At 41.6% G+C, this 15592-nt stretch overlaps 1 protein-coding gene across 1 annotated transcript; it reads right to left on the reverse strand.

Annotated features, from left to right (window-relative positions):
- Window positions 1-2193: 2193 nt before the first annotated feature.
- Window positions 2194-7737, reverse strand: pax8 (paired box 8). The gene is made up of 11 exons (XM_055231551.1): window positions 7632-7737; window positions 6662-6827; window positions 6333-6530; window positions 6086-6162; window positions 5771-5896; window positions 5477-5652; window positions 5272-5392; window positions 4926-5165; window positions 4547-4648; window positions 3161-3247; window positions 2194-2264 (listed from the first exon to the last, which is right to left on the reverse strand). The coding sequence occupies exons 1-11, from the start codon at window positions 7651-7653 to the stop codon at window positions 2194-2196; spliced, it is 1386 nt and encodes a 461-aa protein (XP_055087526.1). The 5' UTR covers window positions 7654-7737.
- Between the last annotated feature and the right edge of the window lie 7855 nt (window positions 7738-15592).

Consider the following 15592-nt stretch of genomic DNA (forward strand, 5'->3'; position numbering starts at 1 on the left):
AACGTTTGTGGCTGCTATTTCTCCTGATTGCTGTCAAGTGACCAAGCCATTTTACATAAAGCTTAGTTAAAAGGTTTGTCTCATATCTGTGCTGCACATAGACTTGAAAGACTCTGTACGAATGACTCCATATGAATGTGTGTGTGTGTGTGTGTTTCTGCATGCCTGAGCAGAGAATTGGAAAGAATGGTGCCCAGTCAGTGGATGGGCTGTCGGGAGCGGGCCGGGACACTGGGACAATAATTGGATGAAGTGCAGCTATTGTTTAAAGTTTACAGGGTGGGATCCAGTGTTTGCTCAGGAAAGATGAGACAAAAAGTGGTGTAGAGGAGGAAGAGGAAGAGGAGGAGGTGAGTTATAGTGAAATGACATGAGATTGTCTGATGTAAACCCAGGAAATGCCAGAGTGCATCAGCCTTAAAACCTTAAAACCTTAAAACATGCCTCTTGAACTCATCTGATGTGTTTAGTGTTGAGTCTTAATCAGGTCATTATCAGCCCTTTTACATTTGCACTAGGCCAACGTACACATTCAGGAGTGTTATCTGCACACAAAGAGCAGAGAAGATTTACCATGTACTTAAATAAAACACTTTTTTTATGTCCTGACCTGTTCTGATGCATAAACAGGTAAAGTCTGGTCATTTTCTTTAGGCCTGTGTGTTTCAGCCGATGCTTTCGACTTCGATTAAACATTATCGACCTGCAATTCAACCAGGAAGTCTGTTTCCTTTTTCTGTTCCTAGTCTGGAGTTTGAAACAGGCCTCTGCCTTTAGCTGTAAATTCCTCCAATCAACAGTTGGGCCGAACCTCTTTTAACACAATTTTTTTGGACTTTTAGTTAAAAAAAACCTAAAAAAAACACTTAAATACATAAATAAATAAGTAAGTAATTAGGTAAATAAATAAATAAATACATAAATCAATCAATCAATCAATAAATAAGTAAGTAAATAGATGAATAAAAACAATAATAAAGTAGATAAGTAAGTAAGTAGATAAATAAACAAATATGTAAGTAAGTAATTAAGTAAATAAATGAATAAAAACAAATACGTAAGTAAATAAATAAGTAAATGAATAAATAAATAAAATAATATTAAAAAATATAAATAAATACAAGTAAATACAAATAAATAAAATAATATAAAAATAATATAAATAAATAAAAATAAATAAAAGCTTTTAAAGTGACGTGCGTGATGACGTAGTTACGCACACAGGGTCTAGTTTCTGGGCGTCGCGCGGAAGCAGACACCAGGTGGGCCGCGTCACCGCCGAACCGTGGCCTCGTTATGCCTCCGCCGTAATGAGGCCGGGGTGTGATAATGGCAAATAAAAATACACGAAGCAGAAAATAAAAAAGAAATGAAACAGATGCGCGTGTTTTCAGGATCATTGGCTTCGTCCTTTAAAAAAAAACAACTCTGCAGCAAAAATGAGGCGGTTTCTAAATAATTTGTGAACTTTTGTCTTATTTTGTAATTTTACTGTTGGTGAATAATGTCAAAACTGCATAAAACAACGGAAAAATAAATAAAAATAATTAAAAAACAGTAATAAAACACACGATTTTAAATGTGTCATGCTTTAATTAAAATATTTTTTTTTTAGAAATTCATATTTACACATTGAATAATATTACTATAAGAAAAAATAGTCACAGTTCTTACCAAACATTAGAACATCAACATGACAAACTGAACAAATGCATTTCAAGCTGTATTGGTTTTCATTCTGCAGTCTCGCCTCGGCCTAAACGTCTCACTTCTCCATAGGCTTTTTTCATTTACATTATGTACATATTGCTAACGGAGCAGGTGAACACCATATTTTAATATTATGGACACTGTAAACCATAGAAAAAAATTGCCAAATAACAAAATGCTGCATGTAAACAATGGAAGGCATAGTTTCATATAAAGTTCTTGCATATTTTTAAGAAGAAAATCCGTCAGTGTGTGGAAAACTGGCAATAAAACTCTTTGGTTGTATTAAGAAAATCCATAGACTGTGTGGAAACAAAATAGTCAGCAGTAGCTTCTAATATATTCACTCAAATACTTAAACATAGATGAGATTTATGTGGACAAATAAGACAGAAATGCAGTGGCTATTTCCTCAGCAGCGTCACGTCCTTGGTCCAAGTGTCCCACGGTTCAGTCTTTTTATATTTTAAGTCCAAAGTCAGGCTAAAGATGGTCGTAGGCAGCTGTGGACGGAGGGGCTGTGCGAGATGCCGAGCTGTAGTAATAAGGCGAACCTGCGGACGATAAAAGAAAACAGAAAAAAAACATGAAGAGGTGGTGAAAAAGCAGAGTGAGACATAAGCAACAGAACAGCAGATGGTCACAGACACAGACGGGGATTGATTTAGACTTAACACCAGGCAAGACGCTTAAAATGATCATTGTCGTAAAAGAGTTTTCATTGCAAAGCAGAGATTTTGAGATAAAGGAACAACCGGAGCTGGAATTAAACATAATTAAAGCTATGGTTTTTAATGCAGCTGGGCTCAGACTGAAAATAACCTGCAACAAAAGGTAAAATAGAAATTAAAACTTAAAAATATGATGGAAATGTTGCATTTAACGTGATGATTATAATTAAAAACATGAATACTTTCTGTTGTTGCTTTGTTTTTGGGCACGTGAGGGAGTTTGGCATTTTAAAATAAATAAAAATGAACTTAAAATAAACTCTTAACTATACTTTTTGTAGCCTGTTTGACTCCTGTGTCCTGTTTAATGTTTTTTTTTTTTTTTATCCATCCGTGTCGTAACATATATAATAATCTCAATGCTAACAAGACTACTAATTTTATTATTTATTTACTTTATTTATTTTTTTTATTTTATTTTATTTATATATTTTTAAAGTTTGTTTTATGTATTTATTTATTTATTTTTTTATTTTATTTATATATTTTTTAAGTTTATTTTATGTATTTATTTTATTTTTTATTGTATTTTATTTATATATTTTTAAGTTTATTTTATGTATTTATTTTATCTTTTTTATTTTATTTATATATTTTTTAAGTTTATTTTATGTATTTATTTATTTATTTATTTTAGATTAATGTAAGGTGTTTTTTACATGTGGTAAAAAAGAGAGAAAAAAATGCCTGAAGTAAAGATAATTTAGCGTGTATCTTACCCAGTATGCCAGAGTTGGTAAACCTCCAGGCCTCACTGTAGGAGGTATACGGAGAATGGCTATAGGACTGTCCCGAGTAGTCAGCACCTTAAAGAAAACCGAAAAAACCAAACGTATTTACATCAAACCAGCTCATGTTAAGAGTTGCTATTAAAACATGGGCACAAAAACATCACGACGAGCTCTGTAGTGTTTGAGTCTATGGCCGACTTTAGCTCATAATTCACCCACGGTTAGTGCAGCCTGTAAACCATTAATCTGTGGTGCAGGTGGGTGGCTCAGGGTAAAATCCCTCGAGCCACTGGTGCGTGCATGTAGCTATAGCCTCTCAGCCTCTCAGCCCCTCAAACGGACCTCCTCCAACCCCGTCTTGCCCTCCCTCCGCCAGCCACTTCCGTCTTTAGCCTAGTTTCACTCGTTTTAGATTTTTTTTTTGTTGCATTTCAATATCTAATTGGTAATTATGTTGCCTGGTATAAATCCCTCCTCCCTACTAGTCTTGTTCCTCTCTTAACTCTCCCTCCCACTGCTATTCCACTCAGTAATTGTGTATCAACGCTTCCTCGCAGTGAGCCCACCAGAAAAATAATAAATCAGAGCCTCTCATTTCGCGCTTCGAAGGGCAGACTTCAAATAAAAAAAAAAAAGGCGCACACACATTTGGCTCACTATACCCACGAGGACGGGACTCTGCAGCCTCGAGCCTCTTGCATTAAGACAACGGCTCACTATTCTCCTTATCGGACACGTATTATAACAGACGACTGTACACGGACGTCCAAACGCCGCTGAGGTCGCGTGAAATAAACTCCAGTTGATTTATTTGTGACGTTTCAACTGCAACCAGCAAAAAAAAAACCCGGCCCTGTGCTCTTATCTACTCAATGAAACAAGATGCGAAATAATTTACCGAGCCACACAACATCCCTCAGCTGTATTCAGGTCAAAGTCTTTAATGCGACGGAAAAACAAGTCAGACGCCCCAGACTAAACCTCCTCCTGTTGTTTCCTTCACAGATTTGATACTTCGTCAGCCTCTCTCGCTCCGCTCCCTCTGTCTCACTCTCTCTCTCTCTCTCTCCTGGGCCCCCCGGTTCCCATGGCGATGTGTGGTCAGAGGTGTCGGGACGATGGGGGTGTGGGCAGCAAGGCGGAACCCCCCGGGCCCGCACCCCCTGGGCGCGAGTGCAGCGCAGCATACACCCACATAAACACCAGCTCTGTTCAGCACAATGCCAGGGCTACTCATTAACACAGCCAGCCTCCTGTTAATCTACAAACCCCATTTTCATCATCGCCGTTTCTCTCCCCCCCCCCCCCCTTGACTTCGCGTCGTTTTGTGTTTTGTTTTTTGTACTTTCATTTTTGCGTGTGGGCTTTTCTTACCCGCTACCATGCTCGTGATGGCAGAAGAAGAGTATCCCGACTGAGCTGGAGACGGGATGTGGGGAGGGTAACCCGGTAATGTGGAGCTCACCATGTCGCGCCCTGAAAACACAAACAAAACGCACAAATTTAGACTCCAAACGGCGGTCTGATTGAATTTAAATCACAATCACGCTCGTGTATAGATCCATTTTCACATAGATTAGATAAACACTCATATTTTCTTGTGTTTCTTGTACGTTTTGCGTCTGGTGTGAGGTACAGAGGAGCGGTTTATGAAGACAACACACAGCATGGCACACCTACACCGACACACACACACACACGCCGCCGTTTGTGTTATGACCAAAAGCGCGGAGGTGATGGATGCCCGCGTTACCTGAGATGATAGACTGGCTGCTGAACTGGCCGTACACAGGTGCATGATGGGAGAAGGAGCTGATGGCATTGGGGAAATGGTTGGAGCTGCCGCAGCTGCTGCTGACAGAGACGGGTTTTTGCAGCGCCTGCAGCTCCACGTAGGCCAGGTTGGATGGTGTCATGTGCGGGGAGGGGCTCGTGCTGGTCACTTCTGGAGACATCTCTTGTTTTAGGCAGAGCGGCAGAGGCTGAACCGAGTCTGCCGTCGTCGTGAGAGCGGCATGCACGAGACAATGAAATGTGAGGATATGAGCGGGTGTGACTTTTGAAACAGAAAGCATGCAGGAGGCCGCTCGCAAACTCACCCGTCACCACCGTGTATCCCTGATGCCCCGCCAGATTGCGACCGAGAGCCGTGCTGGATGTCGACAAGCTGCTCTTCGCCTCCTCTAAAGTACCGTTTATAAGTGTGAGCGGGTACAAAGTCTGGGGACATAACACACTGCAGTTAGTCTCTGATTTACAAACCCCAAACATCTCAACGTTGATAAAATCTAAGCGACGTGTTACTTGTTCCGTCTTGCTGCTGGACGGCGAGTTGAAGGTGTCCGTTGGGTAGTGATGCCGGTCGAAGCCACAGTCCAAGTGCTGCGACGCTGCTGTGAAATGATCCAGCCTCATTTGTTTTCTAGGGATGCCCCCGCTGCCCTGAGAGTCCACACTGTGCCGACAGCTCTCCTGATCACCTGGGAGCAACAACGTGGAAGGATTGAGTTGGGTTTTTAAGGTTTATGGGCTTTACTGTCGCCTTAAAACTCAGGATTGTACGTGAACAGTGACCGTGAAGTGAAATCTGAGTCTTACTGTCGTCGTGGCTCCTCTTGCCCTCTGTGCCAGTCTGGGGAATGCCTAATAAACCGTTGATGGAGTAGGTGGAGCCCAAAGAGTCCGACTGTGGAGACTCTGGAGGGGTAACGGCTGAACTCGGGACTGTTAGAATAAAAGAAGTAAAACAGACACAGAGGAAGTGTTATTAGAGATCACAGCACAAGGTCAAGAGCTTAATCCTCCACAACAATAAGAACACTGCCTCTTTAACCCTAATCCTCGGCCAGTGCATCATAAACGCTCACAGTGTCTCACATGTCTGTATTTAGAAATGTGTTGGCGAAAACCTACTTAATGTTTGACCTGGACTCAGGCCTTTTCCGTCCAGAGGCAGGTTAAACGGCTGCTGGACCTTTGTGCGAATTATTCTGCAAGAAAAACAAAAGAAGAGGAATGCTTGAGAGAGAGCAGTGATGTAATTACACATTAATAAGTTAATATCCAACTGCCTTTGAGTCGCTCAGCGGTCACATTTCCTACAACAATGACTTTGCCTTTAGTTCTGTTCATTCAATGTCAAACTGAACGAGGCAGTCACCTGTTTATGGAGCTCACACTGGGCACGGTGTCGCTGTCACACACGCCCTCCGCCAGCAGACGGTCCCGGATCTCCCAGGCGAACATCGTCGGGTTCTGTCTCTTGTATTCGGCGATCTTGTCCACGACCTTTGGAGTGGCCACTTTGGGCTTTGAGCCGCCGATCACACCGGGTTTAATGCTGCCAGTTTCATAGTAGCTACAAAAACAGAAAGACAGAAGCTGAAACTGAAGCCACTTTACACTGGACCCTGATTTGAAAAGGCCAAAACCCAAAATAAAAGTATGTGATACAGAATCATTCATGAAAAGCAGGTGAGACTTTCTTACCGTCCCAGGATTTTACTGACACATCCGTGGCTGACCCGGAGCTGGCGGGAGATGTCGCAGGGCCGGACTCCCTGATGGGCCATGTCCACGATGCGCTGCCGGATTACCTCCGGAAGTGGACGTCCATTTACAAACATTCCGCCTAGTTGGTTAAGACCCCCATGACCTGGGGGAAGGAGCAGGATGAACGACTATAAATGTCAAGGAAAAGAGTTTGAACTCAGACATGACACAAACGCACCTGGAACGTTAAAGAAGCTTCTGTGGGATAAAGATGTTTGTCTCATACAGGGATGAACGTCAGAGGAAAATGTGACATAACACAACGCGTTTGTAAAGTTAAAAGGTACTTTTATATTTAGTATTATTTAATTCATAATTTAAAATACAAAAACTTATAATAATCAGGTTTGATGCTTTTGTAGAAAAAACAAAAGCTAAAGAAATGTACAATTAGAAAGTGTTTAATAATATAAATACAAATAATTATTGTTTAGGGCAGTGTGTTTCACATTAAGATGAATTTTAGAACAGAAAAATTCCAAATGTCCCAATCTAAACAAACATGTGCCTCAAATACTGTCTGAGACTCTGTCAGTGTTTCTTAATTATTATTATTAAAGCTGAATAGATAAGTCTGTGTTTAATAGTTTGGAGGCTCCACATTAGGCCTGTTCTTTACATTTGCTGTTTTTAATGATTTTTATTCAGGCTCTACACGTGTTTTCTGCCGCAGACTCGAGGTGTGTCAGTCCCTCGTGGGTTTTACCTCTCTGTGTTTTTACCTCTCTGTGTTTTTACCTCTCTGTGTTTTTACCTCTCTGTGTTTTTACCTCTCTGTGTTTTTACCTCTGTGTTTTTACCTCTCTGTGTTTTTACCTCTGTGTTTTTACCTCTCTGTGTTTTTACCTCTGTGTTTTTACCTCTGTGTTTTTACCTCTCTGTGTTTTTACCTCTCTTGTGTATTTACCTCTTCCAGTGGTGCCAGACATGTCCCTGAGTTGTCCGTGGTCCACGTGGGAAAGTGCGCGTCTTTTCCAATATTCTACAAGTCCTGTGTTTGCATGAGTTTCCCCCGGAGACACTGACACCAAACCTGATAAAATTATAGTGTTTGTTAAATGAAAATAGTCTGAGGGCTCAAGTTGTTTAAAGTAGGTTCTAAATATTAAGTTTAGCTGTTTTATTGAATTTTATAGCAGCTTTTCCAGCTCCTAAATGAACGTGTCTGAATGTTGAATGTGTTTGATTGAATAAAAAACAGTAAAAACATCAGGCCTCGCTCTGGTTTGTGGCACATTTCACCTGTTAAACCCACAGAACTGATGACAGACATGTTATCTGACCTGTCGATATTTCCTGACCACTGTAAGCTCGACTGAAACATGACGCACGACTGAAACATGACGCACGACTGAAACATGACATTCTGACAGAGTCTTTAGATGAATCCTGTAAGTTTCACTGTAAGAGCGGGGCCCTGCTGCGCATTACCACTTTAATTAACTCCTGTCACACACACACACACACACACACACACCCCTACACACACACACACACACCACCCACACACACACACACACACACACACTCTGATGCTGTGTGTGGTTTTTAAATGAAGTTCACAGCTGAAAACGTGTCCAGGCCTAATGTTTCAAATGAGCCATTATTTAAAAAAAAAAAAAAAAACCTCATGAAACTAAAGTGTTTGTTTAGTGTTTCTCTAAAAATGCTTCAGTCTTTTTAGAAGCTGATGTGACATTGATGGATCACTGCTTTTTTCCACTAACAATTTCATGGTTATTAGTGGTTAATTAGCGTTTAATTACTGGTGCATGGCGGTAATTTTTTTACATTTATTTGGCCCAAAATACAACACAAAGACGTCCTGTACAGAACATTTAAGGTCTGATTTCCCCAAATTAAACTCTGCCACAGAAAATCAGCCCTGTCAGTCCAGGACCCTTCAGTTTCCTCTTGAGCAGATCAATAATTTAACTTTAGTCACGGCGTAAAATGAAAAAGGCTCGTGCGTAATTTACGCGTAATGCGCGTAAATTACGCACACGATTCATTTTGACCATGGCACAGTTTCTGTTGTAAAGCCTCGTTCCTTTGGTAAAAAGCGAATCATTTTGTCACATTTTCAGGCTCCTGTTTCACTGAACATCGCGTTTTATTTTTGAGAACTAACGGTCACATAAACTGCTCCGCTCTGAGACGCGTCTCGCCTTTTCAGACTCAATAAAAAACACAGAATCCTCCCTCACCTTTAGAAGACGAGGCCCGGGTCTCCGCTCGTCCTGATGGTCAGATATTATCCAAAAGCCAAAGGGTGAGAGCGGCTCAGTGGATGTGGAGCTGCTCTGTGGGTGTAGTGTGTGTTTGAGAGATGCCAGCGCGGCCCAGGCTTTATTCGAATAGCTGTGCGCGCAGGACCACGCCGCGCTGCCATTGGTTAAGATCCAGAAGAGGCGTGGTCTGAGGAGAATAATGCCCAACTTCAGGTACCTCTGGAATAAAATAGGAAATAGTGATCGTGAATATTGTGATGTTTGAGCCTCATCAGGTGAAATTCAAAGAGACGAAGTGTTTGACTCTGGTTCAGGCTTTTGTCATCAAGAGACAGACTCCACCCTGAGTCTGCACAAGCTCCAAAAACACTGTTAGATCTGTTTATTCTGTCTGTTCTGTTGTGTTTTCTTGTAGCTTTTTATGTAAATCATGATCTAAGTGAGTTTTATGTCATTAAGACAAAGTGGTAAAACAGGAACATTTGTCTTTACTTTATTACTGAGCTCATCGTGTCATTATATTTTTAATTATTTGATTCTCAGGGGAAATATTTGATAAAGAAGCTCTGGAATAATAAAAATGACCTCGGATGTGTTTGTCAAAGCTCCCAGTGTTACAGGAGGATGTTCACATTCATTTATATCAATACATAAATAAAATAAATAAGAAACTAAGAAACTCCACGGACCAAACAAAAAACACGTCCCAGCAGATCTCCTCAGCAGAAAACAGATTGTCCAGGATTTATGAAGAGCTCCGAGCTGCACATGAGCAAACACTGGCCTAAGTCCTTGTTCCAGGTGTGAAAGTTTGTGTTCGTGGGCCTAAAGTGAATGTGCGCCGCGCTCTCCCGCTGCGTTATGGGCCCTGCGCACGCGTGATGTCACACCGTGGAGTCAGGATCCCGATGAGTTTAAACGGCTCTCATGTCGTTCTCACTCGTGTGTTAAACAAACACGACACCTTTAATGACACGGACATGGCACCGTTTAGTCTGAGCCACATAAAGTCATTTATTTTATTATTATTCATCTGGAGGATGGACACATGCGCCGTGGACTCGAGTCTCCTGATGATCCATTAGTTTTTGAAACTTTAACTGAGAACGAATCAAAGAGGAACGTGAACGAGGCCCTTATTGAACGTGTCCTTATCTCATCAGCTCCTCATTGACTTCAGAGGCAGCGCGGGACAATGGGCTCAGTGTTTTTAAATAAATACAACTGTAAGAACTCTGAAGGGAATCATAACATGAGCTGGACACACAGCAGCTCCCCGTGAAGAGGAGACATGAGCCCAAAGACAAGTGTCCAAAGACAAGTGTCCAAAGACAAGTGTCCAAAGACAAGTGTCCACAGACAAGTGTCCAAAGACATGAGCCCAAATAAATGTGCCCAAAGACATGAGCCCAGAGGCGCAGAGGTGACCCGGAGTTTAACGAGGGATTCAAAGTCACTGATTAGAATCTGACTCATTCTGAATTAAAAAGGTGCGTAATTATGGCAACACTGACACACACCCGAGTGTATCTGGAAACAACACAACAAAGTTTGGTTTCACTTTACGCACAGCGCGCCCCACAACAAAATAACTCAGGCCTAAAATCAAGACTTAGATTTATCAGAATAAAAGTGATTCTAAAAGAATAACGAAGAAATAAATGATTTTAAAACGACACAACCTTTGAAATAAGAGTTTATGAGACGCAATGATTTTACAAAACAACTAAAAATAATCATAAGATATAATTAATAATAAAAATATCAAATAGCCTAAACTTGTTAATATGAGAAACACAAATAAACTTTGGCCTACATATAGAGGATATATAATCTATATATATGTAACATGTATAATATATAATCCATGTGCAGTTATGATGAATCTGGGCAGTGTTTTGTGTCTGACAGGGACAAATCTTTATCTTGACTCTTTTTATTTGACTCTTTTTATTTGACTCTTTCTCCTCGTGTCATTTACTTGTTTGATCCGTGTGAAAGGAGCCGTATTTTGGCTCTTTTGGCTCAGGGCGGGTCTTGTTGATGTTGAAGTTTGTTGTTTTTTTTTTGGCTGAGGCCGAACGCGCGTGACCTGCGGCGACAGGTGTGCACGAGAGGTCACGAGGGACACTTCCGCGCGCACAGATAAGACGGACACGTTTGACTGATTCTTCAGATATTCACAGTTTGATTCAGATGGACCTTCATTAAGAGATAAAAACATCCAGGAAACAGCCTCCCAGGTACAACTCACCACAGTAGAGCTCTGCGCATTTACAGACTCAGGCTCAGGAGTAAAACTATGGAAATAAACTGGATTATAGTGGATTTAATTCTGGTAGAACACGCGCTGGTCGAAGTGAAGATGAGAAAACTTCAGTGTTAGACTTTAGGAGTTCAGTTTTAAAATAACTTATGAACTAAAATGATGTTATTCAAATTTAAACTTTATGTAAGAAAATGACCCCTGAGTTTCCATTGTGCCTGAAGGATTCTGGGAGCTGCAGTTATTATGAGCTGGACTTTATTCTTATTTTTAAATTGATATTAAAGCTCCTCCTGATGAGTCTCAGAGTGTGGATCGTCCTGAGCCAAAGTCACACATTTTACACATAAACTATAACAAAAAAAACCTGTTTTCAGATTTGAGCTTCTCTGTTTTAACATGAAAAACTCTCCCTCAGACGTGCGGACACATATAAACCACGGATGAAAAACCTACTTAGTGCCAACTTTTATAAATGCATCCAAGCACAAATGTGTGTTTGTGGTCAGCCAGTCGAGATGAGGCAGATAATTACATCATAATAGCTTCAGAAACAACGTGGTTTGGATGTCGCTTTACACTTTCCTCTGCTGTGATGAAGCATGGCTCAGCTAAGTGCAATTTAACTACACCAGAACAGATCGTGCTCTTCATCTGGAAGCATTTTTACTCAATGTATGTCACTTTTACAATACTGCTAGATCAACTTACACATGAGCGCTAAAAAGAGGAATATAAATCTGTGTATGAAGCATCCAAACGTGATAAACTCAACATTTTACACCAGTAGAACCACAGAAACTCGGATTATCTGAGCTTCAGCTATTATAGGAACTGTTAATGGAAGTATAATGAGGTTTACAGTTGAAACAGTCAGCGCTGTATCAATAAAATATACAAATAATGTGAAATAACAGACATTTTTCAAGTTTAATCCGCTCATTTCCAGCGTCAGATTAAGTCAATCAGTTGAAAAAGTTGATCTAATTGACAGTTTAACACCATAACCGTGATTTGTCTCTTAATCTGAAGCATCTGTGTGTAAAACCAAAGCGCTTGTTAGTTTTGTCATCTCCATATGGGACGTCATGGCAGGGTGCTGCGTCCCCCCGTCCCCCCGTCCCCCCTCCGTCCCGTACACTCATGTGGGACACTGCAGCTCTTTGGCTTTTTGATTTGTGGCCACCCCTTTCCCTCCACCATCTGTTTTACTCTCATCTTTTTCTTTTTCTTCTTCTTCTTCTCTCCTCACCTTCCTGTGTTTTGTGCCGGACCCACCCTCCCCTTCAGCCCCGCGTGTGTGTGTGTGTGTTTGTGCGTTTGTGTGCACGTCCTGGACTTTCCTCGTCCATTGTCCGAGGGGGCGCATCCCATTTCCGCTTTGGTGTTGCCCTCTGACCCCGCTCCCCCCGTCCCTCCTGCTGGTGTCTCCCCTGGAACCCCAAATCTTCTTGTTCTTTCCTTTTCTGACCCCCCTTAAGTTTCAGGGGAAGGTAATAACTGTTGCCGGCGAGCGCTGCACAAAATCCCAGCGTGGTTGCTATTGTGAGCTGTACAAAGGCAAACAGGCAGTAATGGCCATTAGCTACAGAGGGGCTTAAGTCTGTGAGTCTGTTTGCTCGTGTTTAGCCCACATGACGCTCAAAAATCAGGTTGTGGACGCAGACGCATAGCTCTGGACATGTTTCTGACCCGTATCGTGTTGGTTTGCTTGCTTTTTCCCGCAAACTAATTGGTTTATCTCTTCAAAATCTGTGTCCTAAGTTTAAAAAAGAATCATTTGAATTCTGCAGGTCACAAACTCCCCCACTTACACACATTATAATTGCAGGACACTTTGAGGATCAGAGGGACTGGTCAACCTTGTCTTCATGCCTGTCACTCACGCCGCGTCGCCACGGAGACGTTCATCAGTCAGTCGGTCAGTCGGTCAGTGCCTGTTGTAAGTGTTTTGTCGGGGATCTGAAGCCAAAGGTCCTCTGATGTCGGGACGTGCGGAGGAAAGAATGGATCAAACGCATCGCAAACAAATAGAGAAGGTCTGTTTTTTTCCACCGAACGCAGAGCGAGACCAGCAAGTTTGTGATTTAAATCATCTCATTTGCAAAAGAAATGTGTATAATGTTGATAGGTTCACCTTTTTAACCTATATTATAGTTCAAAAGAGAAGAGAAGACAAGAGAGAACCTATCAAACCTATCAAATCTATCAAATCTGGTTTGGATCATGGACTTTTTAAACTTAAATAATAGTGACGTCCATGTGAAATATCAGTTTAAATGGACCAGGACCACTACTCCAACAGTAAACTGAAAAAAATGACGTTTAACACACACACTTTTATCATTTCAAATCAAAATTTTACCTTAAATTTAATACTATTTTGCCACGATCATTTCACACATAATGACTAATGAACTGATGCATCTTTCAGACCCAATTTTAAGACAAAAAAGATCAAACTTGTGAACGTCAGGACACTTCACGACCTTTACCAGATGAGAAACAAAGCCCCCGATACACACGGCGTTGCTCTAAATGTTAATCTTTTAAAGTTTTAATTTGTTAATTTGATTTGACAAGCAGAACAGGAGTGAAGCCGCACACACACACACACACACACACACGTTTATTAGTCGTAATGAAGTGCTGCTCATTTGAACATATTTTACTGTGTGTGGTGTCAGACAGACAATAAACAGGAGAGAAATATTAAGAGTGTGATGCCGCCAGGCGTTATAAGAAGAGGAAGCGCTGATGGTTTGACGATTATAGATGGCTGTGGGTAATAGCTGTGGGTAATAGCAGTGTAATTAGGCCTTTACTGTGGTGTAATTCTCCGTCAAGCACATTGTCAATACCTCGGTTGATGAGGGCGAGAGTGAGATTGGAGCCAGTGACCCGGGCCGGGCGCTGATGACGGGCGCTGATGATGGGCTCCGATGATGGGCCTCTCCCTCAGACTCTCAGGCACTTGCTGATTCTGTGATATTTGCCGTTGTCACTGTGTTGATCTAAGCTGACATTATGCAGCACGGGCCTGATCGCTGTTTGTTTGGCTGTTACATTTGTCATGTGTGGGAGGGCAAACGAGGGATCAGGAGGACTGAGCGCGGAGCGTGGGAGGGGTGCCAGGTGAAAGGGAGATTGGGCTGTGGGTGTGTGTGTGTGGGATGTGTGTGTGTGTGTGTGTGTGAGGGGGGTACTTGTGTGTGTGTGTGTGCTCATCTCTGTGTGTCACTCGAGGATCTGCTCGTGTGGAAGCAGATCTTTTACCTCAGTGACTCTATTAATTTACCTCATTTATCTTAACCAGCCCCCCTCCTCCCCCCCAGTAAATACTCGAGACCCCAACCTGCGTGTGTGGGAGTGTGCACGGCGACAAGAGCGGTCTCAAGTGTGTGTGTGCGTGTGTGTGTGTGTGTGCAAGGGAATAAAAACACAGCAGCTCTCCTTTCTATTCCCAGAGGACAAATCCGTGGCGGAAAAACTCATTTTCCTGCAAATAGTTTGTCAGCCAAGCTAGGAGGAGTGATAGATGAACACAGACGTTAGGTGAAGGAGGGTGAGAGCGGGAGAGGAAAGCCCTCTCTCTTTCTCTCTGTGTCTCAAACACATCCCTTTGGTTTGAACTCTTCTTCTGCTTCTATTTACCTCGGACTTGTCCCGTCCAATCAGGCCCCCCCCCCTCCGTCTGCAGCTTTGACCGGCCGCATCTCACCAGGGATTCACGTTTTACAGCAAACTTTAGCCATTTTTACATCTGTTTTTTGAATGCATAAAAGATAAATCTAACGCACATAACAACAGACGGATTTCCTGAATAAATAAAAATAAATACTGACAAAAAAAGTAAAAAAAATCTATGTAAATTGTTTAAATATTTAATACACAACCAATTTTTTTAAAGTTGTTTCCAAATTATAATTATTACACAAAACTAAATAAAAATCCCTATTTGTATATTTTAAAAAATCAATTAATGTTTTATGATCGCAGCATTTTCACTTATTTTAGTGTTTAAGCAAAACCGACACAGACAAGACGTACTTTTTCTGTGCATGTTCAGACTGTACAGTACACACACACACACACACACACACATCCACACACATATACACACACACACACACTGGGGAAATGTGGCTGCCCCTACAACTCAAGTGTGACTCCCCATTCCAAATGATAAATTGATGGCCAGAAAAATGGATTTGTTTTCAACTAGTAACACATCAAAGAAATAATAATTCTGTGCGGGGAAGAGTGGCGGGCAAATGATGAATGGCCTGGACAGCTGGATCACAACAGAGCTGCAGAGAGTGAGAGGAGGAGAAGAAGAAGAGGAGGAGGAAAGTGTAAAATCAACACGCA

This window comes from Periophthalmus magnuspinnatus, chromosome 23 (genome assembly GCF_009829125.3).
Source record: "Periophthalmus magnuspinnatus isolate fPerMag1 chromosome 23, fPerMag1.2.pri, whole genome shotgun sequence".
In the NCBI taxonomy this organism is placed as follows: domain Eukaryota; kingdom Metazoa; phylum Chordata; class Actinopteri; order Gobiiformes; family Gobiidae; genus Periophthalmus; species Periophthalmus magnuspinnatus.